General features: G+C 43.0%; 1 protein-coding gene across 1 annotated transcript in view; it reads right to left on the minus strand.

The window, feature by feature from the left end:
* Positions 1 to 27,588, minus strand: part of Cachd1 (cache domain containing 1) — a 220,488-nt gene that overhangs the window by 16,784 nt on the left and 176,116 nt on the right. Inside the window, exons 9-19 of the mRNA XM_021160262.3 lie at positions 23,400 to 23,633; positions 21,638 to 21,787; positions 20,882 to 21,005; positions 19,778 to 19,895; positions 17,203 to 17,371; positions 14,030 to 14,172; positions 13,219 to 13,400; positions 11,717 to 11,827; positions 7,031 to 7,153; positions 4,565 to 4,664; positions 4,359 to 4,475 (exon numbers count right to left, since the gene is read on the minus strand). Coding sequence (XP_021015921.1) covers positions 4,359 to 4,475; positions 4,565 to 4,664; positions 7,031 to 7,153; positions 11,717 to 11,827; positions 13,219 to 13,400; positions 14,030 to 14,172; positions 17,203 to 17,371; positions 19,778 to 19,895; positions 20,882 to 21,005; positions 21,638 to 21,787; positions 23,400 to 23,633 — 1,571 coding nt within the window. The remainder of the gene's footprint in view (positions 1 to 4,358; positions 4,476 to 4,564; positions 4,665 to 7,030; positions 7,154 to 11,716; positions 11,828 to 13,218; positions 13,401 to 14,029; positions 14,173 to 17,202; positions 17,372 to 19,777; positions 19,896 to 20,881; positions 21,006 to 21,637; positions 21,788 to 23,399; positions 23,634 to 27,588) is intronic.

Genomic DNA, 27,588 nt, shown 5'->3' on the forward strand with positions numbered 1-27,588 from the left:
CTTGAACTCAGAGATCCTCCTGCCTCTGCCTCTCCATTGCTAGGATTAAAGGCGTGGGCCACCACCACCTGGCAACTTAGCCTTCTTGCAGAAAAGACAGAATACTTTAGATTGTGATTATTAAAGCATCACATGGCCACTGTTCAACATTTTTTAGTAATTTTAAAAGGTTTACTTTTATATGTGTGTGTTTTTGGAGGCTGGAATAGGGTGTTGGATTCCCGGGTGCTGGGAACCCAATTTAGGTCCTCTGGAAGAGCAGCCAGGGCTCATGACCACTGAGACATCTCTTGGTTTAAAAAGTGGCCTAGGGAGCATTGCTTGTTAAAAACCTTGCTTTCCTCACTTGGATGAGAAAAAAAATTACAGGTAATTCTATCAGTCCCATATAATTTTCATGTAATAGTTGGTATATATTATTTTTCATCTATACTTACATAAATATAAATTTTCATAGCTAATTTTATTATGCTTTTTTCTTTTTCAATTTTATGTGCATGGCTGTAGTGCCTGCCTGTGTCTGTGCACCATGCATGTGTCTCCAGAGGCCAGAAGAGGGCATCAGGTCCCCTGGAACTAGAGTTCCAGATGGCTGTGAGTAGCCATGGGAGTGCTAGGGATTGAACTCTTCCAGGTCCTCTGGCAGAGCAGGACGTGTTCTTAACAGCTGAGCCATCTCTCCAGCTACTAGTTTTATAATAAGAAAAAAAGATAACATTATTGTAGGTTAGTGTTAATATCACTTAGTGTGTGGGGAAATTAGCTCGACTTAGTTGAAGTAGAGAGAACCCACTGTGGGTACCACCATTCCCTAGATGGATCCTGGACTGTGTCAAAGGGGAATGGGAGTGGAATAGCAGAAAATGTTGATGCAACTATGCTCACGGGCTCTTGATCGTGGATGCAGTGTGGCCAGTTATAATAGTCTCCTTTGTCCTTGACTTCTCCAGCATGATAGAGGCCACCCTTGAGCTGTATGGCAGAACGAACACTTGGGCTTTCAGTTGCTTTTGTCAGAGTAGTAAATTTGTTTCAAAAGCAAACCTAATTAGCTACAAGCTGCACACTTGTTTCTTTTGGTTAACAAACCTTTCTGCTTCCTAGAATAAAATACAGAACATAAAGGTTCTCTGAGAGAAGACTGACTTCCTGCTTCTGCAACATTGAAACTGAACTAAGCCTCCTTTTTTCTTCATTCCATAGCTAGCAAATGTGATGGGCAGCTTCTAGGAGCACCACAAAAACTCAAAATCTGTATGATAATGTCATGTTATAACCATCCTTCTGCATTTGTATCAGATACCCTAGGAAAATTATTCCAACTCACACCAGAGTCTATGTCATTCATCTCTTAAAATGTTGGTGACCAGGAGTCCACATTCCAGGGTTGTGGCACAGAGAGGATTCTGGAGGAGTTTTGTCCAGTGTGGAAGACACTCTCTGCTAGGGCATGCAGTGATATGGCTTATTATGCACAAAGCTTCTGTACTGGCTATTTTTGTGTCAACTTGACACAGCTGGAGTTATCACAGAGAAAGGAGCTTCAGTTGAGGAAATGCCTCCATAAGATCCAACTGTAAGGCATTTTCTCAATTAGTGATCAAGGGGGAAAGGTCTCTTGTGGGTGGGACCATCTCTGGGCTGGTAGTCTTGGGTTCTATAAGAGAGCAGACTGAGCAAGCCATGGGAAGCAAGCCAGTAATGAAAATCCCTCCATGGCCTCTGCATCAGCTCCTGCTTTCTGACCTGCTTGAGTTCCAGATCTGACTTCCTTGGTGATGAACAGCAGTATGGAAGTGTAAGCCAAATAAACCCTTTCCTCCCCAACTTGCTTCTTGGTCATAATATTTGTTCAGGAATAGAAACCCTGACTAAGACAGCTTCACTATCAAGAATGCTTCAATGTCATTTAGGGAGAAAACTTCAGCTGTTAAGAAATTATCTACTGGGCTGGAGAGATGGCTTAGCAGTTAAGAGCACTGACTGCTTTTCCAGAGGTCCTCAGTTCAATTCCCCAAAACCACATGATGGCTCACAACCATCTGTAATGGATCCAATGCCCTCTTCCGGTGTGTCTGAAGACAGCTACAGTACTGTACTCGTATAAATAAAATAAATAAATCTTAAAAAAAAAAAAGAAGAAGAAATTACCTATCCCTGGTCTGTAAGATAGATCAGTGGGTGAAGGCACCTAGAACCCAAATTGACAGTCTGAGCTCCATCTTGCGGATCAACATGGCTAAGAGAGAGAACTGACTCCTGTAAGTGGTCTTCTAACCTCTATCTGTGTGTCCTATGTATGTCTGTGCACCCACACACGCTGCAACTTAAAAAGTAACAACAAAGAAATCCTCATTTCCATTCAACTAAAGCCTGCCTTTCAGTAGTATTTTCACTTCAACCTTGTGGCTTTGCCTGCCCCACGGCATTGTAGAAATGAACTAGATGCATAGAGAGAACCAGACTTTCATATAAACACTGTGCGAGCATTGCAACAGTGATGCTCAGTGGAGTAAGGTCCACGGGGTGGCGCTGTGGATGTGGTACTTCAAAACTCCTCCTTCCTGCTGGGAGATGTGTTTCACAGTCAACTTCATAATATTTTGTTTAAGATATTCAAGTTAATCCAGCATATTACAAATTATTATTTTTTTATTCTTTAGAAATTAATTTCTTTTTATTTTACATGTACTGATATCTTGGCTATATGTATGTCTGTATGGGGTGCTAGATCTTTGAGGATTGGAATTACAGACAGTTGTGAGCTGCCATGTAGGTGCTGGGAATTCAAACCCAAGAAGAGCAGCCAGTACTTTTAACTGCTGAGCCATATCTCTCCAGCCTTCAAAATTATACTGTACATTTAATGACTGAGATACATAAATGCCTATGTAAATTAACAACTTGTTTCCTGTGAATGAGTTTTTGAATGTTAGGTCTCGCACCCCTCACCCAGGGTTGTTCTTTTTTTTTTTTATTTTTTTAATTTTTTTTGTTTTTTGAGACAGGGCTTCTCTGTGTAGCCTTGGTGGCCTGTAACTCACTCTGTAGACCAGGCTGGCCTCAATCTCAGAAATCCACCTGCCTCTGCCTCCCCAAGTGCTGGGATTAAAGGCATGCGCCACCACCGGCTGGCCTTGGGTTGTTCTTTTTTAGCTAAGATCATTCACAAAATTTAAAGAATATATTAGATACTTAGCAGCAATTCAAATTCTGAAGAATACTCTAAGCTACAGAAACAAACATAACCGCTCTTTCAGGATGATTTCCAGAAAAGTCCCCATCTAACATGATGGGTGATGAGGACTTATGTAGGCTAGCTTTTGGGATTCAGGAAGCCAAATCATATCTTGGAGACAGGAATACACAGAACCACAGGCATTTGTACAGAGAATAGGAGCAGCCCTCAGCAGAAACTTCAAAGAGATGGGTTGGTGTGATCAATAGCCTTAGCCATCAAGTTGACTACATCTGGAATTAATTAAAACTCAGGTACACCTCTGAGGGATTTTTTTCTTAATTAAATCATATGAAGTGGGAAGATCCACTTCTAAGCTGGATATCTACTTTTACTCCACATCTTTTGAGGTAGGAAGATCCACTTTGACTCTGGGCCATATCTTCATGAAGGACATGGAAAGCTCTCTCTCTCTCTCTCTCTCTCCTTTTGCTTTCACTAGCAAGTCTATTCCTTCACTGCAGTTAGGATGTACTTTTTTGGAATTCCAGAATATACTAATGACTAGCTGAGACAACCAGCCTCAGGATCTGAACAGATCCTGGATTCTTGGACCTTCTGGTTGGTAGACAGCCATTATTGGACTAGCTGGACCAGAGCGTGTAAGTCGTTCTAATAAACCTTACTCTTTCTGTATATATTCACTGTAGAAATCCTATCCCTTTAGGGCAGTGGTTCTCAACTTTCCTAATGCTATTACCCTCTAATACAGTTCTTCATGTTGTGGTGACCCCCCCACCATAAAATTAATTTCATAGCTACTTCATAACTATAATTTGCTACTGTTATAAATTGTAATGTAAATATTTGATATGCAAGATACCTGATATGCTACCCCTATGAAAAGGTCATTTGAGTCTCCAAAGGGGTCACAACCCACAGGTTGAAAACCACTGCTCTAGGGACCCATAACTAATACAGTTGGTGGATTAATCAAACCAGAGTACCAACCCTGTGACCTTCAGACAGTCCCTGTCCCATCCTGACCGTTTGTCCTATGATTATCACAGTGAGAGTGATAAATCCTTCCCCCAGCCCACAGTTCTGTGACTCCAAGGCAATGAAACATGAATTGGCATTATTCTGTCCACGAAGGAGCAGGCGCTTGCACACAGCTTACCACCAGGCTAGTGTTGAATTTGTAAGATCTCTGCACTGTCCGATCACTGAAGCTGTTACACAAGTTCTTCTTCACAAAGTTGGGATGGTTCAGGATATCATTTGCTACCAGGGGCTCCTGACAAGGCCACAAGACAGAAGACACATGTCACTTAACACACCCCAGGCTGTCACAGAATGGAACTGACCCTCTTGGCCAATGAATACCTTGTGGGTAATGTGTTGCTGCTCCAGAGGTGCATGACCTTTGGGGTCAACGAGGGTTGGATGAGCTACCAGATAGCCTCTGTCCTCCATTATGAAGCACCTGTATGAAACAAGCGATGTCTTTTATTCATATGAGCAGCTACCGTGCTTTCAGAACACTTACATATGCCTGCCTTAAACTGCATTTATCCAGACTTCTGGGGAGAAAAATAAAGGCAGGCTCACTGGCAAGTGGACACATTTTTTTCTGGAGGTGATGGGCTATCTGGCCTCCAGGTTATGGTAAGAACACATAGCTCTGTGGTCACCTATACATTTCATAGGGTGGTAGTTCTCCACCTTCCTAGTACTGCTACCCACTAATACAGTTCCTCATGTTGTGGTGATCCCCCAACCATAAAATTACTTTCATTGCTACTTCACATCTGTAATTTTGCTACTATTATGAATTGTAATGTAAATATCTGTGTTTTCTGATGGTCTTAGGTGACCCCATGAAAAGGTCATTTGACCTCCCAAAGGTGTCCCAACCCCTGGGTTGTGAACCACTGTCATGGAGGATGTGCCCACCCAACCCAACTGTGTGAGGAACATGAAATCTTTAGCAAAGATATTAGAAGGAAGAAGCTAGCTCCTCTTTCTTTCTTTCTTCCTTTCTTCCTTCCTTCCTTCCTTCCTTCCTTCCTTCCTTCCTTCCTTCCTTCCTTCCTTCCTTCCTTCCTTCCTTCCTTTCTTCCTTCCTTTCTTTCTTTCTTTCTTTCTTTCTTTCTTTCTTTCTTTCTTTCTTTCTTTCTTTCTTTCTTTCTTTCTTCCTTCCTTCCTTCCTTCCTTCCTTCCTTCCTTCCTTCCTTTCTTTTAGGAAAGAAGTAACAAGTATTTACAGACACAAACATAAACAGAATCTGACACTCAGTACATATGAGCATACTGGTAGCAACATTAAGTAGTAAGTAGCACTAGACTTCTTTAATCAAGACTATGCTCTGTTTTGTTCCCCATAGCAGTGGCCAGGATCCCTGAGTGCGCCCATTAAACACCAATGTGAAATTCAACAGTGACACGAAGCGGGGAGCACAAGACTGAACTAAGAAGCTATTTTTAAAAGCAGCCTGCACTGAATCAAGGGAATGCCCTTGCTTTGATCAGACATTTTCTTTTGAAATTCAGGAGGCACCGTCTCATAGTTCTGTGAGCCTCTTTTGGGGAAGATGTAAAAGTGCAGTCTAAGCAGCTGAAATTTTGCAAAGATTGGCTTAATGACTAAGTTAACATCAAAAGTGCTGCCTGAGAGAAAGTGCCCTCTGGTCTTCCCAATGCCAGTGTTGAGGGGCGCTTCTAATCACCCACTCCTAGAGAAACAAGACTTTGGGGCCCAACGCTATTCCTCTTGCTTTGTGCTGCGTCTGCTTGCCTAAATAATAAACATGCGTGCACCTTCAAAAAGGGAAAGAAAGGAAGGCTGGGGAGATGGCTCAGGGGGAAAACCACTTGTCTTGTGATTGCCCAGACTCATGGAAAGCTCAGTACAATAGCACATATCTGTAATCAGAATCTTGTTGGGAATTGGTTGTAATGCTTTGTCTTATTTCAGCTCCCAAAGGCTGTGCTTCCAGACTCGAGGGTCCCTGGCCCCAGCGGACTTCGATTGATAATAAAGAATTGCCATATAGCTATTGGCTGAGCAGGGAGACAGGGTGGGACTTTTAGATTGTGTGCTAAGGAACCAAGAGAGAGGGGAAGAAGGGGAGACTCGCCGTGACTAAGAGGGAGGAGGATCGGATTGATTGTTGGGTGCAGGAGAGAAAACATCCAACAATATGTGTAGAGGGAATTCAGCCCTGTGGGGGGTGCCCAGAAGGTAACAGGGCAGCAAAGATAAAACATAGATTTACAAGGTGTTAAGCCAGGAATATTGGAGGGAAGTGTGTGCAAACCACGGGGAGGTTCAGAAGTACCAAGCCATTGAGCTAGACAAGGCATATCAAAATTAGCTGGTGTGTGTGTGTGTGTGTGTGTGTGTGTGTGTGTGTCTGTCTGTCTGTCTTAAATTCGCAAATCCAGAGAGCTCTTGGGCCGGTGCAGCGTGCAGGGAGCCAAAGTCATTTAACTAATTCACTGTAACAGAATCCTCGAAAGCTCGTAGACCAGGTACCCTGGTGTTTGCAGTCATGAATTAAGGGAGCTTGTCTCAGACACCTGAAGTTAGTCTCTGACCTCTACGTGTGTGTGTGTGCATGTGTGTGCATAGGTGTGTGTGTGTGTATGTGTGCATGTGAGCATACATATGTAGAAAGAGGAGGGGAGGGGAGGGGAGGGGAAAGAAGACAATAAAACCCTGCCTTAGTAGGATAGCCAGGCCATGAACACAATCTCCTGTCTTGACGTGGTCCACACCTAGTACTGATTTGCTCACACCTAGTACTCATTTAGGCAGTAGACAGGAAGTGGTTTCCCTGGAGGGCTTACCTTATTTTGTTGCCACCATCTTGGTTACAAACTGGTAAGAGGTCCATCAGAACCTTGTAGAAGTACCTCAGTGTGAAGTCGATACCCATCACAGCCACGGTGTGCCCGGAAGACAGCTGTGTACTTCATATGAAAGGAACCAATGAGAGTAAGGGTCACATACCAGGTACCAGAAATACATGCCCTCCCCATCTCCTGTGCCTACAAATGCTGAATACAACATAAAGATGGCTTGAGGGGAAACATTAAGAGTTTCATTATGGCTTTTTGAACAAGACCAGTGCTAAACATGAATAGTTGTAGAATATGGTCACCCACCAAGTTCATAAGTTCATGGATTTTTTTTTTTTTTTTTTGAGCAAAATATCAGTGCAGACATGTGAGAGGTGGCTGGTCTTGCTACTTAAAACAAATTTTAAAATAATTATGTATGTATGCATGCATGCTTATAGGTATGTACATACATAAGCATGTATATTTGTATGTGTGTAGATGTATGTGGGCGCATGTTTGTCACAGTATGCATGTAGAAGATAACGTGGGTGAGTCACCGCTCTCTCTACCACCTGGCCCCAAGGATCAAACTCAGGCCACTGGGTTTGCAGCAGGAGCCCTGATCCTCTGACCCATTTCACAGGCCCTATAGTTACTTTCAGCAGACTTCTAGAAAAGGAACATGTGTGACTGCCATTCATTACTTCCTGCATTTTGCTAGAAAGGAAACAGTTGTCTCAGAGGTTGAGCAAGCATAGTAAGGCCACACAACACTTATCAGGAACACTGTCTAGTTTTCTTCCCATAACTCCATGGTGGACTGACTACTCAAAACACAGTTACATTTAAGAATGAGTCTTCTGCATTGCAGACCAGCAAGCCCTCTATTCTATAATACTATTATTCTCCAAGAGGGAGAGTCCACAAGTAAAGTTGGGCAGTAGAGCCTGACACTCCTGGCTAACTTTTTGGTAGATATGGAGTCAAGTTCTGGCATAACTGGCTTTATTTATGGGACTCCTGACTGCTATTTGGCCTTCCTAAAGCTTCAGTTTTTCATATAAAGATGAAGATAAGAGTAGTACTTTTACAAAATAAGTCTGCTCTTGGAACCAGAAGTGACAGTGCTCATGATTAGCAAGCTCCCTCACCATCATATGTTAAAGCAGAAGCCATTCAGTGGAGAACAGCAGGGTTTGTCCAATATGTAGCATTGAGAGCCGAACAGCCATTATCACCTACCTGCCTGATTGCCAGGAAAATACCAAAAGAAAAAAATGACATTCCTGACTATTTCATGTTGGCCTGTTTCGTTTCTCCCAGATCAGGGGGAGAGGGAGTGGGAGTGGGAGATACTGCATAGGAGCTCAGCAGGTGCTCTATGAACTGAGGGAAAACCCCAACCCTCTCTCACAGTTACCTTTATTTTTATTGTCTGTGTATGCGTATCTACACACGTTATATATGTGTACCATGTACATGACTTGCTCTCTGAAACTCATGTTGGTAATCAAATTGGGTCTTCTACAAGAATAAGTGCTCCTAGCGGCTGAGCCATCTCTCCAGCCCCTACTATGGTTATCTTTGGAGGTTTATTGAATTAAGGACACTGACGCTTGCAAGAGAGAGGCACTTGGCCAACATCATGGTACGAGTGTACACATGGATAAAACCTCTCGATTTCCAAAGCATATGGTCTTAGTCATTAAGTCAGGTCTTAAGGGCTGTAAGCAGTTTTAAACTATTTACTTCCTGTGAAAGAAGCTAGGAAAGAATTGTAGTTTGTATTTTATGAATGGAAACATTAGCCTGGGACTGGTTAAAAGACTTAAATATCATTGTTTCCCTGTCTCCAGAGTAGTTCCCGAGGCTAGCTCTTTTCTACAGTACTACACAGCTGCCCCTGTGCTGCTCAGGGAGTTGGGGATATGCTCATTCTATTCCTAAACCTCCTTTGGATGGCGGCTACCTGTGCCTGTAGAACCAATAGATTCTGAAGCATAGATCTGTGTTTTATCTGAATTGTAGACAGGTATACTGTTACCATAGCAACTCAAAGAATTATATAGAACTATGCAGCCAAATCTACAATTCTGAGGATAATGGACCAGGCTGCTGGTAATCCATTTTTGTGATTTTGATTGTTGAGATCATGTGACCAGACTCTTTATCTCCAGCAGTGTTATCATAGAATCAAGAATGCCCAGCTAGATCGGCAGGCAACTAGAAATGCTTATGGAAGAATGAAGAGAGCTCCGATCTGTGACTGCTGAGCGCTGAGTTAGAAAGCTCTCCCCTAACTTGCTACCAAAGCACATGTGAAACCAGGAGTGGGTGGCTCTGGTTTAGACGCGTGGAGTGTCTGGGTCAGCTGTTTCTTCTGACCAGTTCAAAGTCACAAGGTCAATGCCTGAACATTACCTGCTATTTATCTATCAGTCGACCCACTTCCCACGTTCAAGGCACTGTCCTATGAGCTTTATGTATTGTTTAATGTAATCATTAAGATAATTATTTGAGATAGGCTATAATACCCCTCTAGCCTAGTGAGGAAACAGAAGCAAGAGGGATTATTTATAGTCACATAAAGTACATTTATATTTATTTATATCTATATCTATCTCTATATCTCTATCTATCTATCTATCTATCTATCTATCTATCTATCTATCTACCTACCTACCTATCTATCTATCTATAAATGAGGGGAGTAGGCTCCCAGGCTGGCACCTTTGCTAAGCCTATCTATCAGTGCAAGCCACAGGGGCTTTGAATGAGCAATGAAAAAGGCCACTGACTTGGATCTAGACTGTGATAAAAAGAAAAAGTCACAGCTCTAAATAGAAAAATTGCACCCAGCTAAGCAAAATACTCGCACTATGGGCTCTCTTTTGAGCAGGACCAAAGCATATGCCTTTTGGGGGGTAGGGGGAATCTATATTCATAGTGACTTGGAGTCTGGGATGGAAATAGTGGATTTTTGTTGTTGGTGAACTCACAGGTAAAACAGGAAGGTAACCAGACAGGAGATCTGATGTTGTCCTCATTTGAAAAGTCACTGTGTTCCCATCATGCTTCACTGGAACTGACACCATAAAGACTCGGCCACCAAAGCACATCAAAACTCTTGTCCTTCTCTAATCCGTAACAAAAATGCTTACACACATACACTCACACACTGGCGTTGACCCACGCACTGAAAGCACACAAGAAAAGACAGGCTCTTGACAACGAGCTACTGTGAGGAGGTCTGATGAGACACCTTTGAAAGGCCACCTTGGAGCCCTTTACTGTCATCAAAGAGATGGACTCTGTCTTGGGAGGAGGCAGTTGTTTTGCTTTTCCTCAACTGGTCAGACCTTATGGAGGGGGCGATGCATCTCACTCTTCAGACACAAGCGCACCCACCAGATGGCGGTAACAGAAACACTGAAGGATGCACTCTGTCCATAGGAGGGCTACTTGCTTATGGATGAAATCTGTGTTATGGGAGAAGCTGAGAGTCAAGCAGACACCAATGGCCCTAGAATCACATTTGGCTGGCAGCAGGCGTGGCTTTCCATAGAGACAGGGGCCCGACGCTGGAATTCCCTCCCACTCTGCTTTCCAATTATTGTCTCAATGAACTTATGTCAGAAGAATCATAACCAGCATCAGTCATTTGATAAATAATCAATCATTTGATAAATAATCAATCATTTGATAAATAATGAGCACCACTGAGAAACCAAGAAAATCTGCTTCCTCCAAACGGCAAGGCATCATGCCAGGTGATCAGTAAGATGTGGTCTTTCTTGGTTGCTTTGAGAAAATAGCTATTTGTATAATAAAGGGATTAAAGCAATGCGCCTTCCCATCCAAACTTTCCCCGATGTCTGCAGCATCAGAACTGAAGGTTTAAGTTGTAGGAAACAACACATTCTAATGTATGTCCAGTGGGACTGACTTGACAGTGTCTGGCAACATCAGTTTTCAAGAAGCTCTTATTTTTAAGAGATAACTTTCAAAAACACAAAACGGAAAACCAAAGCAAACAACTGATATAATTTTAAAGAGTCAGATACAAATAGTCTGATGCCTTGGGACATTGTTCCTTGTTTAAAAAAAAAATGTTCCTTTGTTGGAAAACGAAGCAATTCTAGCAACAGAAGCAGTCATGTTCCAGCCGGCATTTCTATTCTTTTCTGCACGTGTATGTGTGCGGCATGTGTGCAGGGGCACCTAAGCACTCTGCATGGAGGTCTGGGGGTGATAACAACGGTCTTCCTCCATCACTCTCCACTTGATTTACTGAAGCAAGGTCTCCCACTGGACCTGGTGTGTTATACATTGCTCCAGGGATTCCCTGTCTTCACCTCTTGAGTACTGGGATTACTATTATGGGCTGCCACATACACCCTGCTTTGCATGTGGGATCAGAACTCTTTATGGGTTTGAAAGGTAACTGGAAAGGACTGGTGAGATGGCTCAGTGGGCTAACCTGATGACCAAATCCCTGGCACTTGAACGGTACATTGGGCTAACTTGATCCCTGGCACTTGAATGGTACAGAGAAATCAGTAGTTTTCTGCAAGCTGTCCTGACCTCCATGTGTGTCCTATGCACGCACACACACACATGAATACATATTTAAATAATAAATTAATAAAATTTAGAAGATCTTAAGTGACTAAAATTAATCCAAATAATTACCTGGATGAGTGAATTGTATGGCTGATTGTCACGACATAGCCAGCTCCTCCAACATCCAGATAAGGGCCCGTCAAGGAAATCAGCCCTGGATTGGCTACTGCATGAAGATACCTAACAGAGACCCAAGAAAAGTCATAAGCTTTGGGGTATAAACTACTCTGTAAGTTTGAAGGAGCAGCAAGTTGGTAGCTCTAAAATACTCATTATAAACAGTGCTGTTATCATGTTAAAAAATCAAAATAAATCTTCCTTAAATTAAAAAAAGATTTTATGGGCTGGGGAGATAGCTCAGCAGGTAAGAGCACAGACTGCTCTTCTGAAGGTCCTGAGTTCAAATCCCAGCAACCACATGGTGGCTCACAATCACCCGTAATGAGATCTGATGCAGAGCTGACCTGAGTGAGCGGGGTTGACTGGAGCAAGCAGAGGTCCTACAAATTCAATTCCAAACAACCACATGAAGGCTCACAACCGTACAGCTACAGTGTGCTTACATACATAATATAAGTAAATAAATCTTTAAAAAAAGGATTTTATGCATGAATGTTTTGCCTGTTTGTATACATGTGCACCATGTGCAAACCTGGTGCCTGCAGAAGTCAGATGTAGATCCCCTGGAAGTGGATTTATAGATGGTTGGGAGCCACAATGTGGGTGGGACTGGGAATTGAACCTGGGTCCTCTGCAAAAGATGACTATTAACTACTAAGGATCTCTCTAGCTCCTTACTTCTTTTTGAGGAGCTGGGGTTTGAACTCATGGCTTACCCATGCTAGGCAAGTGCTCTGCCACTGAGCTGCAGACCCACTAAGATTCTCACGTTTATGCCTGATGATAGCAACAACATAAAGAGTTGAGAAATTGAGGTTTTCTGTTCTAATGCATACTGGACTCTGAGCTTTTAGTGAGATCTGAAGTTCAGATGATTAAGAAGGTAATAGAGAAAAGGAAGAGAAATAAACCAACCTAAAGAAACCATCCAGGCTTAGCACAGGTGAGGAACAGGCATGAAGAGCTGACCCCTGAGTGAGTCGGCTGTTACCCAACACAGAATAAGCAGTTCTGTTGTTGGCTTATGTTGCTTCCCTGCTACAATGCCTGGCTAGCTTTAGGGTGAAAACAAAGCCCAGAAGTAAAAGAATACTCCTGAATTTAATGTGTTCATTTCACATAGGTCATATATGATAAGCTGTGTAATTTGATGCCATAATTCACGGAGTAAGACCAAGTATTTTAGTTCAAGATGACTCTCTAGTCATTAGGTGGAATCAAGGAAGGAGTCAAAATAGACACATGTAAAGCAGTTAGACCTCAAAATTTCAATAGTGAGATAAAGGCACGGCAGTCAAAACATAGCCCACAAATCTAATATTAGAAAAATAATACTGAAATAATTTTACCCCCTTGAAAGTGTCATCTCCCATGACTGCCCATTACTGTATGTGCTTATCATGACTCTCTAGGCTTAGGAGGAATTGGGAACTGAAGCCCCTCAGACTCACCACTGTCTCCTAGTGGGATCAAATGCTTTGTCCATGAGGGAACCAGGATAAATTCTGAGGACGCCATTGGGTGTTGCTATGTAACGGCGGACAATGTACGTGTTCAGGCTGCTCATTTCCATTTGTGTCATCCATTCATCTGTGACGTGGCTGGTCGCCATTACTTCATTTCTGACAGAGAACTAAGAAACAAAGGAAGACATTGCAGGGCCCCTTTAAAAAAGCACACATGAAAAGAGCATAGGCCGCTGGCGGGGCTCCCCAAGGTTCTCTCGCAGGGAAGCCAAGCCCAAGTACTTCTTCAAAACCTTCCCAGAGCAGATGGATACAGCCAAACTTGATGGCAACAAAGGTTCACGGGATACAGTTAGGGGAGGTGTGACTCCTCGGTTGTTCATCCAGCCGGCCTGAAAATTCCTACGGTGAATCATTAGACACACAGAGCCCTCTCTCCTTTTGGTGCTTGGATATCATATTTATCTCAACAGACAGCAGAATACTTCTTTACCATGGGAACAATGGAGTGGGAAATTTTCTCTGGTCTCTTTATCACACCCCCTACTTGGAAACCCCCAGTGCATATGAGACTTGAAGTAGACTCTTCATGTGGCCTACTGGGCTTCTTAATCCATCAAAAGGGTCACAGCTGACTAGTCTCCCCCTGGGCACACACTCTGCCTTTTTGCCTCCTGACTACAGAGGTCCAGATGCAAGCAGGGTTGGATACTTCAAAGTGTCATCGCCAGCACCACCCCCACCCCCAAGACTGGTGGAAAGGGGCCCCAGAGATGTAGCCTGTGCCAGTACGTACTTTGAGCCCCGGGTTAGCAATGAGGCGCGTGTTGTCACTGAGATAGGCCGTGTAATGCTCCACCATGCGCTTGGTCTCTGGCTGGCTGAGGTGCTCATAGGGGGAGGAAAAGCTGCCGGCAGACAGCATGACGGTTGGACTTTCTGAAAGAGATCCCAACAAAGCAGGTCTCAGAACACAGAGGCTTCATCTGGGGCCCAAACAAAAGCCATCACTTAGGCTCTGCCAACATGTCTGCTACGGTGGCTTAGTGCCTTCCACAAGGACACAAAGAGCTTGACAATGGGAGCAAAGAAGAAGGGAAGAGAAAAAAAAAAAAGCCACATTCTCTCCCTTCAGGGAGCTTGTGGTCCTAGGAGTGAAACGGGGTGGGGGTGGGCCCAAAGAGGCACAAATGCTGGACTCAGGCGTCATGAGCGTCTTAGCCAGGCAAGCTGTGTATTTGCTGAGAAAGAGGGTGCAGCACAGTCATGGAGCCAGAGTAGACAAAAGCTGGGGTCCGCCATTTCCTGGTCATGAAACGTTGGGCAAGCATTGGCAAAGCGAGGGAAAGAACATCGGGGATTCTCCACAGCCACGCCAACTGGGGCTTTACCAATGCATTACCAGTGCCTGCAGAGGAGCAAGCATCAGCGACACCTATTATAATTCACATCGGTACTATGATTCAGGAAGAAGAGAGATGAAATGTTGGCATCAATGCAAAAACCAAATTAAAAAATTATCATCACAGGTGGCAGGCAAACGTGGCATAAACAAAGCTTAGAGAGCATAAGCATCCCTTACGCACGTCCCTAAGTGCTACCTCTAACATCGAAACTAGTTTTCTATTTGAGACAAAATCCTTGTAATGAATCATAGTGTGAAACTACAATTTCTATTTAAGATTTTTGTTGTTGCCGGGCGTGGTGGCACACGCCTTTAATCCTAGCACTTGGGAGGCAAAGGCAGGTGGATTTCTGAGTTCGAGGCCAGCCTGGTCCACAGAGTGAGTTCCAGGACAGCTAGGGCTACACAGAGAAACTCTGTCTCAAAAAACGGAAAAAATAAATAAATAAATAAATAAATAAATAAATAAATAAATAAATAAATAAAAGATTTTTGTTGTTGTTCAACTTCACCACACTATTAATTAATTAATTAATTAATTAAACTGCTCTCACTGTACAGCCCTGGGCTAGCCTGGAACCCTCCTGGAACTCTCTTTGTAGACCAGGCTAGCTACACAGATTTGCTTGCTTCTGCTTCCTGATTGATTAAAAGCACTCACCACACCATGCTAAGTCTTATTGTATTTTAAAATGTGTCATAAAATGTGTCATAAAGCACCATTATTGCTTTTGATAGCTCTCACAGATGATGTTACCATGTAACCTGCTTAACTCTTATATGGTGGACAAAAAACAAACAAACAAGCAAACAAACAAAAACAAAAAACAAACACCAAATCAAGCCAATAGTTAACATATTGGACAGCGTAGCTATGAGGAAATCTGCACAAGCAATTTAAATAGATAGGCTGTTGCTTCTTTCTCACCAGGGGCTCCAACTTGCCCTCTGTCACTAGTCTCAGGGCAGTACCTCTTCTGTTAGCAGTAGGGCACAGTTTATTGGATCAGAACTTAAAACTCTTACATTAGCTTTTCTGTAAACCACTTCACTAAAATGTTAAAAAAAAAAAAGTCTTTTTCATATAAAACAGACATAGAAACCTCAGAGCCCAAATTGAAACAAACAAAGAAAGAAATGTAAGATGCAGCCTTCTATGACTAACATCACAGGCTTTGTCTCAATTGTTGACATTTTTGAAGTATGCCCCAGAAGAGATCACTTAGCCTGGCCTGGAGTTTTGGTCTTGTATCCTGGAAGAACTTTGTAGAAACGAATGAGGAGGAAATGGAATTCCACTATTCACATTTGGAACCTGGAAAATGGAGACTGCCCTTGACCTCCTTCTAACCTCTATCCCTCTACTCTGTTTGCTTGCTGTGTAGTGATCATTAATTTTTTTGAAGTATAACTATTTTCAGCAAGGAAAAAGGTAGCTGTTTATCTAAACAGTGGCCATCGTATAGTGTATTGACTACACAGGCTATAAAGGCCTCCTCTGTACCTAGCACACATCAGTACAGCCAACCAAGTGTGTATGACTTAAGTATCAGCTTGGTCAATGGGAATATATAGACCACTTATTATCTCTAAACAAGAGGGACTACAAATCACTCCTACAATGCAGAATCACCTATCCCCAGACAGAATGGTTCTTATCCAAAGACTAAAGATAATGCTTTTGATGAAGATGTGGACAGAAGGGAAGCCATGTATACCATTGGTCAGCAGGTGAGTAAGTTAGTACAATAAGCCAATATGGAAGACACTATAGAGGATCCTCTAGAAATGTAAACTAGAGCTATCATGTTGTTCAGCATTTCCACTCCGTTATCTAAAGGAATGTTAGATCATACATTTGGTACCCCCCATGTTCAATGTGGTGTTATAGATGATAACCCCAATGAAAACAACCTAGGTGTCCATCAACTAGGAATGCAGAAAATGTGGTACAGAAATACAATGTAATACTATGTGGCTATAGATTAGAGAAATACTGTATAAAACTGGAGATAGTTGTGTTAAATGAAATAAGCCAGGCAGAGAAGGAAAAATATGACATGCTCTCTCACTGAGGTGGAATCTAAAAGCTCAAGTTGAGAGTAGAAGGGTAGGAAACAGAGCCAGGTTCATGTGGGGGTAGGGTGGGATAGGGTGGGGTGGGAAGAAACATTGATGATGGGTGCAAACTTAGCACTAGATAGGGCCGAAAGCTCTAGTGAGTTATTGCATGGGGGAGTATATTTTGTTGTTGTTGTTGTTATTAACTTTGTTTCTTGAGATAGGTCCTCACTCAACAGCCCAGGATGTCTGGAAACTCAATATACAGTCCACTCTGGCCTTCAGCCCACACTGATTTGCCAGTTCTAGGCTAATTATTACCAGCACTGTGGGTGTGAGCCATCATACCTGGCTGCTTTGCAATTTCTAGAACTGCAAACGTTTAGTATTGGGTTGGGGGGATGGGCAGGCAGGGAGCGGGATTCAAACAGATGTTTGGAATGAATTCTTATGACCTGAATGAGCAAGATAATGAAGGAAGTAGGGGAGCCCCTGAACATCACCTAGTGTTGCCAGCTGCTTGAAGTGGAGGCAAGCACTGGGTTGGCCCAGAAGATCCAGTCGGTGGTACAGGAGCTTGCTGCTGGGTACAGTGTTGAGGTTTTTCAATTGTTTGACGGGTATTTCCGGTTGTATCACCACAATACACAGAATGAAGGAAGTGTCCTGTACCTGTAAAAACAAACAAACAAGTAAGCAATGGATTCCTAATGCAGAAAATTACATATAGTATTTATTTACTGATGTCTTTGTTTTCTCACTGGGAAGATGCTAATGTATGAAGGCTGTAAGGCTTTACAGAAGGTTGTCTGTTTTCCTTTCTCTTGTCAGGGCACTTGTGTGTAACACATCCTTTAGCTAATGAATGAAGGGAAAAGGAGTCTGTTGGCAACTGTGACCCTGGTTTGTCAGGATTAGATGGGTTAATGGACATGTAGATGTGCCTGTGCACATGTGAGCTTGTGCGAGCCCACGTGTGTGTGTCGGCATGTGTGCATGTGTGTGTGTGACAACACCAGTAGAGTGCAGTGTTAATTTCTACTCTGGCTTTAAATGCACAAGAGGAACTGGGCTACGGCTCAGTGATGGAGTGCTTGACTAGTGTGCCCATGGTGCTAGGTACATCCTCTAGCCCAAAGAGAAAAAACAAGCGTTATTGGTTTTATAGAAGTGTTCAGGGAGTTGACTATTTTCAACCAATTCTGAATCTTCACTAAGAGAAGGGCTCAGGAGCAGACACCACAGAATCCAGCATACTTATTTTGTTCCCTACAAACAGTGTCTCTTCCCCAGGCTGGAGATGAACACTCTCACTTGTTTAAACTCACAGGAAGCACATGGTACTCTTGCCCAGGATACCTGGGTCAGCATTTCTGTTCGTGATAGGCAGGTGCTACAGCTCAGTCTAGAGTATTTAAACTCTGTGTACTTTCAGATCCACTTTGTCTTAGAAATAGATGTTTGAACAAAATTCAGCGAGGAAATGTCTTCCCGAGAGTCATAAACCAACCACTGATTTATACCAACAAAGGCTGTCCTGATGCCACAGAGATGTCACAATATAATGTAGGGTTCATGGTCCCTGGTGCCATTGGGGTGAAGTAGCCTACTGAGGCTGTCAGCCACACGAACATGTATCAGACAGTCAACTGCAGTATTGCAAGGAAGAGCTCAGCTATACTTTAGGGGTTCACTATACCATAGCTTTCATCATATTTTAACGTAGATATTTCTACTTATGCTAACCACAGTATGTTGATGTTGGCATCAGCCACACACCTCTGCCTACCCTGCCCTGTGACTGCATCAAACAGCCAGGGAAAGTGACTGACCCAGATCATGGAGGTTGGTGAGAATGGCAAGCACGACTGCATTTTAAGTTCAGTAATTAAAATTTGGGACTAAACGAGAACATCGTTGCTTCTACTGGTTGTAGAACCTTGGATCACCCAATAACATTGCTTTGCCATGTTGATAAAAGAGAGTGTTGTCATCTGTTTCTCTATGACTCTCAGGCCCAGTGTGACCTGATCATACCCTAGTCATGCTACACTGTCAATCTGTCTGTGCTGAGGACACACTCTAATCTCTAATCTAAGGCCTCATTTCCTTGAATCATCACAGAGGGCATTTATGTATTTATATCTTTTTTTTTCTTTTTAAAAGAATTATCTATTTATTTCATGTATGAGTACATTGTCACTGTCTTCAGACACACCAGAAGAGGACATTCTCATTACAGATGGTTGTGAGCCACCATGTGGTTGCTGGGAATTGAACTCGGGACCTCTGGAAGAGCAGTCAGTGCTCTTAACCGCTGAGCCATCTCTCCAGCCTTATATCTTCTTTTTAAACCCTGATTTGCTACTAAGTTTAAATTTAAAAATAAAAACAATAAAAAACAAGACCAAACAAACTAAAGAAAATAATCTATATCTATAATGAGATCTGATGCCCTCTTCTGGTATGTCTATAGACAGCTACAGTGTACTCATATACATAAAACAAATAAATCTTAAAAAAAAAAAAAAAAAAGGTCTGCAGGTGGCTCAGCCAGTGGCTCAGTTCTGCCAACTGTGATGCCATAGGTCTGTCCTGGTGGAAGTAGAGAACCAACTATCACAGGTTGTCCTTTGGCCTCCATGTGTCCACACACGTACAAATAAGTAACTGTAATAAAAAAATCATAGAGCTTTGTTCTAACTACATAAATTCATACAGTCACTAATGAACCTCATGTATGTGTACACACAGACACTTGTTTGTGCAGGAAAGAAATCCTGAAAACCGGACTGAAGTGGTTATGATGGGAAATGGGTCAAGGGTGGGAAGGGGAGAATCTTATTTTTTTCCTTTCATATCCTTTCATATGATTTGATCTCTTTGTCATGAACAATTACCGGTTTTCTAAACAAGAAAGGGAAAAAAATATAAACCATCTGTGGAATGTCTTCTCTCTCCATCTCTCTAAATCTAGTTAGTCACATAGGCTGGCCCGCATTCTCCACCGTGCCTGTGAGAAGAACACTGAGCTGGACTTCGTGGCCCATCAGACCCACAGGACTTCCGATCACTCACCATCTTCCAGGCGTAGCTCACATTGTAGGCCTCCTTCCCAGTCTCCCTCAACTTGTTGATGTGCCAAGACAGGGACGAGTTCACAGGGACAGTAATAATCTGGCTGCCAAGAGGGAGGCTGTGTGGAAAAAGAGAACTCAATGCCTTGGGCAAGAGAGAGAATTAAGCACTTAATTAAAGGAGAGGAAGAAGCCGGGAGCCAATGGGCACCGCCTGCTCCTGAACAGCGTTGAAACTCATCACTTTTGAAAGACGCAATGCGAGATTTTTCAATTTTGTAAAAGCATTATGTCAGCCCTGCATTAAAAGCCATCCTCCGCCTCTACCCTGCCCCCAGTGCTAATTCTTTCCAGAGACTGACTTGTTTCAAATCGCTCACTTATTAATTTTCAACCAATGGCCGCAGAGACTCATTTCTCCATAGGTTACCGTCTGCCAAAATAACATATCACAGTTGGAAAGCATCCAATCTGTTTGTATTTTAAGAGAGAGCGCTGCATAAAGTGCTGTTGGACACTATGCTGATAAGCTCATCACTGGTCCTCATCTTACCTGTTTATTTTGCTAATACATTTCGGTTTGGGCTAAACATCGGACTTTCTAGAAATAAGCTAGCACATACCTTATTTTACAATTCAACTCAATGTAAGTGTGAAATTTGGTGGATGGGACATTGCCTTTAACCAAGTTTGAGAGGCTTTTCCTGTTTCATCTCAGATTCTGGCTGCTCTTCTTTAAAGTCCTGTTTTCTAATCTAACTTTCTTTATTATTGTTGCATATGTGTTAGGAACATGTGTGTGCATGTGTGTGTGAGGGCTGGGGGTTGCCATGGTGCAAGTGTGTAGTTTAGAGGATGACTGTTGGAGTCCATTCTTTTGTTCCACCTTTATGTGGTTTCTGGATTGCCAAACCTGCGTGGCAAGCGCCTTCACCCACTGAGCCTTCACCTTGGCTCCTACGAGTATAAAAAAACTACTCAGAAAACCAGTGGTAACAAGATAATCTCTATACTTGCCTTACACCCCGTGGCAAACACATGTAACCTTCAATGGGTCCCCTTCTTAGAAAACATGAAATACTGCACACACCTCACCAACTCTTACCTTAGGATATTTTGCCGAACCAATTCAAACTTGGGGATGTTTTCATAATGTATGATGTCAGTATGAAGGGGAGGCTCTGACAGTAAGTATGGCCTGGTGAGAGATGGATGCATAAGTGTATACCCTGAAATCACAGAACAAGACACGTTATAAGGACGATGTAGGAAGGTGTTGGTTCTAACAAGCATGCCCATCACTGGTTAGAACTGGGGACCATCTGGGATGGCTGCCAGCGTTTAGAAGCCATGTGTATACCTTAGTAGTCCAATAAAACTCACCCTGTTTTATGTGAGCTCTCATAAAACTCCTGAAGCGTTGAAAGAGGTCTTAGATTACCGAACATTTGTCTAATTGAGGCTATTTAGGGGGTATTTGTCTTTTTGGTTTTCATCTTATTGAATGTTCTAATCTGCTATATATAAACCTTCCTGCCAGGAAATATAGAGATAAGAATACTAACAAAAAGCCATCAAAACCTCATTCTATGCGCTATGTACCGCCCCCCAAGTCTAACTAACTTCTTGATGTTCTAAAAACCAACAATCTCACAACCCAGCATAGCATGACCTCATGGTTTGTGAATAAACTTGGCCATCTCTAGGACCCATTTCCACTGCCAGAGTGGTCCTGGTGATGTCAGTTCTTTGAGAACTCTCCTTATTCCACTTCATTTATCAATACAAGAATATCCACAGGCTGTTTTCTTTAAGTTGCAATGAAAGTATTATTTCTCATGATTAACTCTTTGTCAATTACCTTTGTCATCTATGAGGAAAGTATAGGAAGCTAAAGAGTCTTGGTAATATGTCACATCTTCAAGGATGTAAGCCAGATTCACGTCCACACCTACGATTCCCAGGAGGAGGTTTCCAAAGTAACAGGGTTTACTCACAGTCATGATCAAACCTGTGGGTTAAAAATAGAATCAAAGAACGGCACAGGAACTCTGGACCAAGGTTGGAGCTGGGCTCTTGTGAATCATGAGGATTACGAACACTGGTCCCAGGTTCTGCTGGAAAAAGGTTTCTGTGGTCCAGGTCCTAAGCACTGCCCTAGCCAACTGCATAAAAGTGGGACAAAGGAAGTGAAGAGGGTCCTTTGGCCGGTCAAATATTGTAGTTAATTTAAACATGGGTGAGTCCCCCCTACTTTCCTATGTAAGCCATGCTACTTAGAATTAATAGAAAACGATGCAGTGCTGAATATATCTGGTAAAGCAACGAGATTCAGGTGTACGCCAATACACTCTAGATAAGGAGTCTAAAAACAATCTTGAGTTGCATTCCTGCTGTACTGGATTAGACATGTGACACCCAGCATAAGATCCCTCAATGATGCTCACAGGACTCAGAGCAAAGGAACCAACTTTACTGATTTCTAGGGGATGCTGGACTAAAATAGGGATTCATAAAAGAAATGGCTGTAGCTGGGCGGTGGTGGCACACACCTTTAATCCCAGCACTCAGGAGGCAGAGGCAGGCAGATTTCTGAGTTCCAGGACATCCTGGTCTACAGATTGAGTTCCAGGACAGCCAGAGCTATACAGAGAAACCCTGTCTCGAAAAACCAAAAAAAAAAAAAAAAAAAAGAAAAGAAAAAGAAAGAAAGAAATGGCTGTGATAACTCATCAACGTATCTTTTCAAAAACCCCAAGACAGAGAGGGGCAAAGTTAGAAAGGTACAAGTACTGATCACACGGAACCCTAAGTAGCCAAAGGAAAATCAAATTTCCATAGAAATGCACTTCTAGCCCCAGAGGCCAGTTCCCACGCTGGAGTGTGATGGGCCAGACAGTGACTATTGTAGGTTTTGTCGACCACACTGTCTCAGGAACCTATTGTCTCATACTCCTGTTTTGAAAGCAATTTTCCTTTCCTTTCCTTTCCTTTCCTTTCCTTTCCTTTCCTTTCCTTTCCTTTCCTTTCCTTTCCTTTCCTTTCCTTTCCTTTCCCTTCCCTTCCCTTCCCTTCCCTTTCTTTCTCTCTTTATTTCTTTTTTTTCTTTATTCCGAGACAGGGTTTCTCTGTGTAGCTCTGGCTATTTTGGAACTCACTCTGTAATCCAGGATGGTCTTGAACTCAGAAATCTCCTGCCTCTGCCTCTGCCTCCCAAGTGCTGGGATTAACGGCATGTACCAACACTGCCCGGTCACAATTTTTTAAAATATACAGATTAGACTTCTCTCACATGGCACAGGAGACAACAGAATAACCGGAAAGGGAAAGGCAGACAAGTAAACTCCACAGGGAGAAAGGTGTGGAATGGGGAGTCCATGGCTCCAAGAAGCCAGCTGAGCACCAGACTCTCCTGCCTCCACTGTAGGCAGGGAAAGTCCTGCTGCCTTCGTGGATATAGACGTGTCTTCCCGAAGCCAACACAAGGCAATCTCTCCGATCTCTAACCATGCTGCAATCTGGGGGCTCTAAGTAAATCTTAAAACATAAAAACGGCATGCTTTTCTTGGTCTTGTAGTGTCCTGTACCTCTTCCACATAGAAGGACATTCTCTCTAGACTTACCATCTCCCATCTCATCAGAGAAGGGGAGGCTGAAGACAGCCTCGTCAATCATTCGGTTGGGAAGGTTAGTGTAGAACCTGCCGACTGTGGTCTCCAGGTTGCTCAGCTGGTTCAGCACCATCATGCTGCCTTTGATCACAGGCAAGGCTGTCCGGTCTGGGATTCCATACTTCCCAGAGTTCTGTTCAGCCAGATCCCTGAGGAACGCCAACTCTTTCAAACCAGTTACCCCATCTGCGATCAAAAACAAGGAAGAAGCTTGGTTATCTCCAGGTAGCAGTTTACCATTTAGATCCACTATGGATACAAATGAGGTCTTGGACTTACAGGGCTGGTGCATGCCTTTAATCCTAGCACTCAGGGGTTGGGGGTGGGGAGTGGGCAGTCTGGTCTACTTAGTGAGTTCAGCCAGAGCTATAGAGTGAGACCCTGTCTTAAACAAACAAAACCAAAACCAAAACAAAAGTGAACAAAAACTCAGAACAAATAGATGAAGACTTGCAGCATCCAAGGGGTCTTTATAGGGATGAGAGAGACCCAGGATGATACCAGTTCCCACTGTAAGCCAAAGTATGAAATTGCTTCAAACAGTCAAAAGCACAAAGGGATTCTTCAAAAGGCTCTGATGAAAAACACATGGAGAAGGATGCGCTCTTCCTAGACATTTAATTGCAAGATTTAGATTCTTTGCTGCGCTTAATATCTGAAAGCAAAAGTAATAGTTAACAGGTCTGCATTTAATTTAAAGGAGTGGATGAACTTTGGAGAGTTTTAAAGAACTCTACCATTTCGTTCCTTACGTCTTCGCCCGTAAAACCACTGGCCAAAAACCCAGGAAACCAAATGAAAGAATTATGGTCTGCATTTAGCAAGGCTTCTAAACCCTCGTCTTCAAGCTCATTTTAATTACAAATGTCTTTATGCTTGATATTGTTAGGATAATACTAAATTTGATTTATTTAATGTATATTTTTTATATTTACAGGGTATTGAAAACTTTGTAAAAAGATTTAAGCAGAGTGGGATGTATTGTTCTACAACATCTGTACTCCATAGCGCAAAAATAAATTTAATAAACCTTTTTTTTTTTAGTTTGCTATTGTTGGCATATAGTCAAAAGGATTAGTAACTGATCTCACATGGGCACAGCACTGTAAACAAGTTCAAGTGCTTTCAGTTGTTAGTGAGACTACCATTGCACTTCCAAAAGATTTTGTCTTGAAGATTACAACAGCGAACTATGAGCTATTCAGTCCTTAAAGAACCTGAAGATTTCAGAGATCACCAGACATATATGCTGTTAGCTTTTCCCCTGTGAAGCAAGACTCTTTTTAACATCAAGAGTTCATTTCTATTTTGCTAAATTTAATGTATCATCTACCATTATTCCTTCTTTTTAATGAAAGGAATGAGACAGGGTCTTTACTGTGTAACTCTGGCTGGCCTAAAGTTTGCTATGCAGGAAATCCTGGCTTCCAACTCAGAGAGGTCTCTGCCTCTGCTTCCTGAGTGCTGGGATTAGAGAGATGTGCCACTGTGGCCCGCTTACTTCTGTTTTAAGACATTATATCCAGATAAAATGGAATTTCACGACACTTCTTCAATGCTGAAGGAAAGAAATAAAATTCTTGGGATACATCATTTGAGAATCAGACGATCAGTCATTGCTTGGCAAGGACTAAGATGGGCGAGGGGTCTGTTTTAGAGTAAAAGACATGACTGAGTTCTGACCTCATCTCAACAGACACTCACAGAGGTAAAATGATGAAGGGATCCAGGCAATAGATATATTTCCTTTTCTCAACATTGCTTGGCTCTCAAAATGTTAACCAGTGACAACATTTGCTAGGCTCAGCAGAACAGTGTGGGACGGAGGGCTAGCTCATTGACTGCCATTTTTTGGATGCTCCATGGCAGACTAATAAACACACTGGATTGTAACTCCACCAAGATAGGCATGCTAGAAACCACCTTTCTCAGAATCCTCCTGCTGTGTGCTCTCAAATGCCAAAAGTCAAGTGTTATGAAGTGAACTGAGAGATGGTGAGAGATAGACACCAGAGAGAGACATCAGAGTATTCCAGCTTCCTTTCCAAATGGCAGGCTTGCCCATCAACATCAACCCTAGGTACACTGTCTAGTTATTCCACCAAGACCCAACAGCTTCCAGAGATTTTCTTTTTCCCCTCAAGGCAGTTTCTCTGTGTAACAAGCCCTGGCTATCCTGGACTCAAGGACTGAATTTGTAGACCAGTCTGGTCTCCAGCTCACAAAGATTTACCAGCCTCTGCCTCTCGAGTGCTAGGATGAAAGGCATGCACCACCACACCCAGAGACTTCTATACCACAACTTCTAAAATGTCTTCAAAGGTTCCCAGCTTTCCCTGAGAGCTTGGTGACTAACCTTTCTCAGAGTTATAAATGTTTTTCTTATTTTCCCAATAACTCTGACCACTGTGTCTACTTCATCTAAATCCCTCAGAAAAATCAAGCTTTTTCAAACTTTCATCTATCTGATATGAAAACCCTTGGGAAGACCAGGGTGAAGAAAATGGATACACAGACAGACACATGCATACATTCTCTCATCTCTCTCTCTTTCTCTGTCTCTCTGTCTCTCTGTCTCTCTCTCTCTCTCTCTCTCTCTCTCACACACACACACACACACACACACACACACACACACAAACACTCTTTAAACATCTCAAGGTGGCCCTGCTTCACTATCTGAGCTCCTGGGAGACCCGAGGGCAGGCATCTGCTGTTGTAGTGAATGGCAGTCAGAGATGAATTAGCAGTGTCAGGATGTGTCTGGTAAGACAAAACTGAGAAGAGATAAGGATGGGGTGAATAGAAGTTACCAGATGTCTTAACGTGTGGAATTGCCAGGGGTACAGCGAATGTATCCACGACTCTGATGGAAGGATTGGTGTCCAGACAGCTGACACCAGGGGCTCTTACTCAGCGCCTGACACACACAAGCAGCAATTACTTCCTGTGGGTTTTCTCCCTCCTCTCCTGCATTTAATTCACTTGCCCTTCTGCCCAGTGAGAGCTTGGTGAAGACAGGGAAGCCCAGGCATGTGAACCCCACAGAGGCTTGGGGAATTTTAATTACCTGCCTCCTCACTCATGAGAGACAGAAGCAGAATAGAGCACTGGGCAACCTGAAATGTCCCTGAATGGTAATTGCTAAGAAAAAGAGGCTATCCTCATCTATCCTGGTTGGCTAGCTCCTATGCTCAGAACACCATGCACACAGTAAGACGCCTTATGTATGTGATGCTCACCCTTGTGGAAGTGAAGGGACCAGGAGCGAGGACACTCTCTGCCCACAGAGGAAGAACACAGCAGGAACCCAGTAGAAGCCATGTGTCTCAGAAGGATGTGTGCTGTGAAGGTTGTTGAGAAAGACCAACCCCAGATGGCAAAGATGCCCTTCCATGCCAACTATGCTATGTGTGACTGAAAACATCATCATTGGTCACTCTCTCCCCAGGAACTCTTAGCCACCAGGCTCTATGATAATTTAAAAAATTTAGCTTACTTTGTTTATTCATATATGCATTTGTAGGTACCCGTGTGCATAAGCCAAAAGAAAGTGTCAGAACCTTTGGAGCTAGAGTCACGGATGGTGGTGAGCTACCTAATATTGGTGCTGGATCAGAACTCAGGTCCTTTGTAAGAAACACAATCACGCCGGGCAGTGGTGGTGCATAACTTTAATCCCGGCACTTGGGAGGCAGAGGCAGGAAGATTTCTGAGTTTGAGAACAGTCTGGTCTACAGAGTGAGTTCCAGGACAGCCAGGGCTACACAGAGAAACCCTGTCTCGAAAACAAACAAACAGACAAAAGAACCACATTCACTGTTGACCTCTGAGCCATGTCTCCAGCCCCTCTGTGCTAAAACAGAAGTCTCAAGCTGGCACACACCTGCAATCTCAGCATTAAGGAAGCTGAAGCAGGACCTCAAGTTTGAGGCTAGCCTTGGCTATATAATGAGATGTTGCCTGGGAAAACAAAAAATTGAGACGTAAGGAGATGAAGAGCCTTGCCATCAGCCCACTGATGGTGGATGTTCAGTGCCTGAGGTGGCTGGATGATGGACCTGCACTCCCCCAGGGTGGTTCATAAGGCAATAGACCCAGAATCACTCCAGAATAACGGATTCCTCGGTCCTTCCTAAGA

Source organism: Mus caroli, unplaced genomic scaffold, assembly GCF_978045245.1.
Source record: "Mus caroli unplaced genomic scaffold, Mus_caroli_1 scaffold_6, whole genome shotgun sequence".
NCBI lineage: Eukaryota > Metazoa > Chordata > Mammalia > Rodentia > Muridae > Mus > Mus caroli.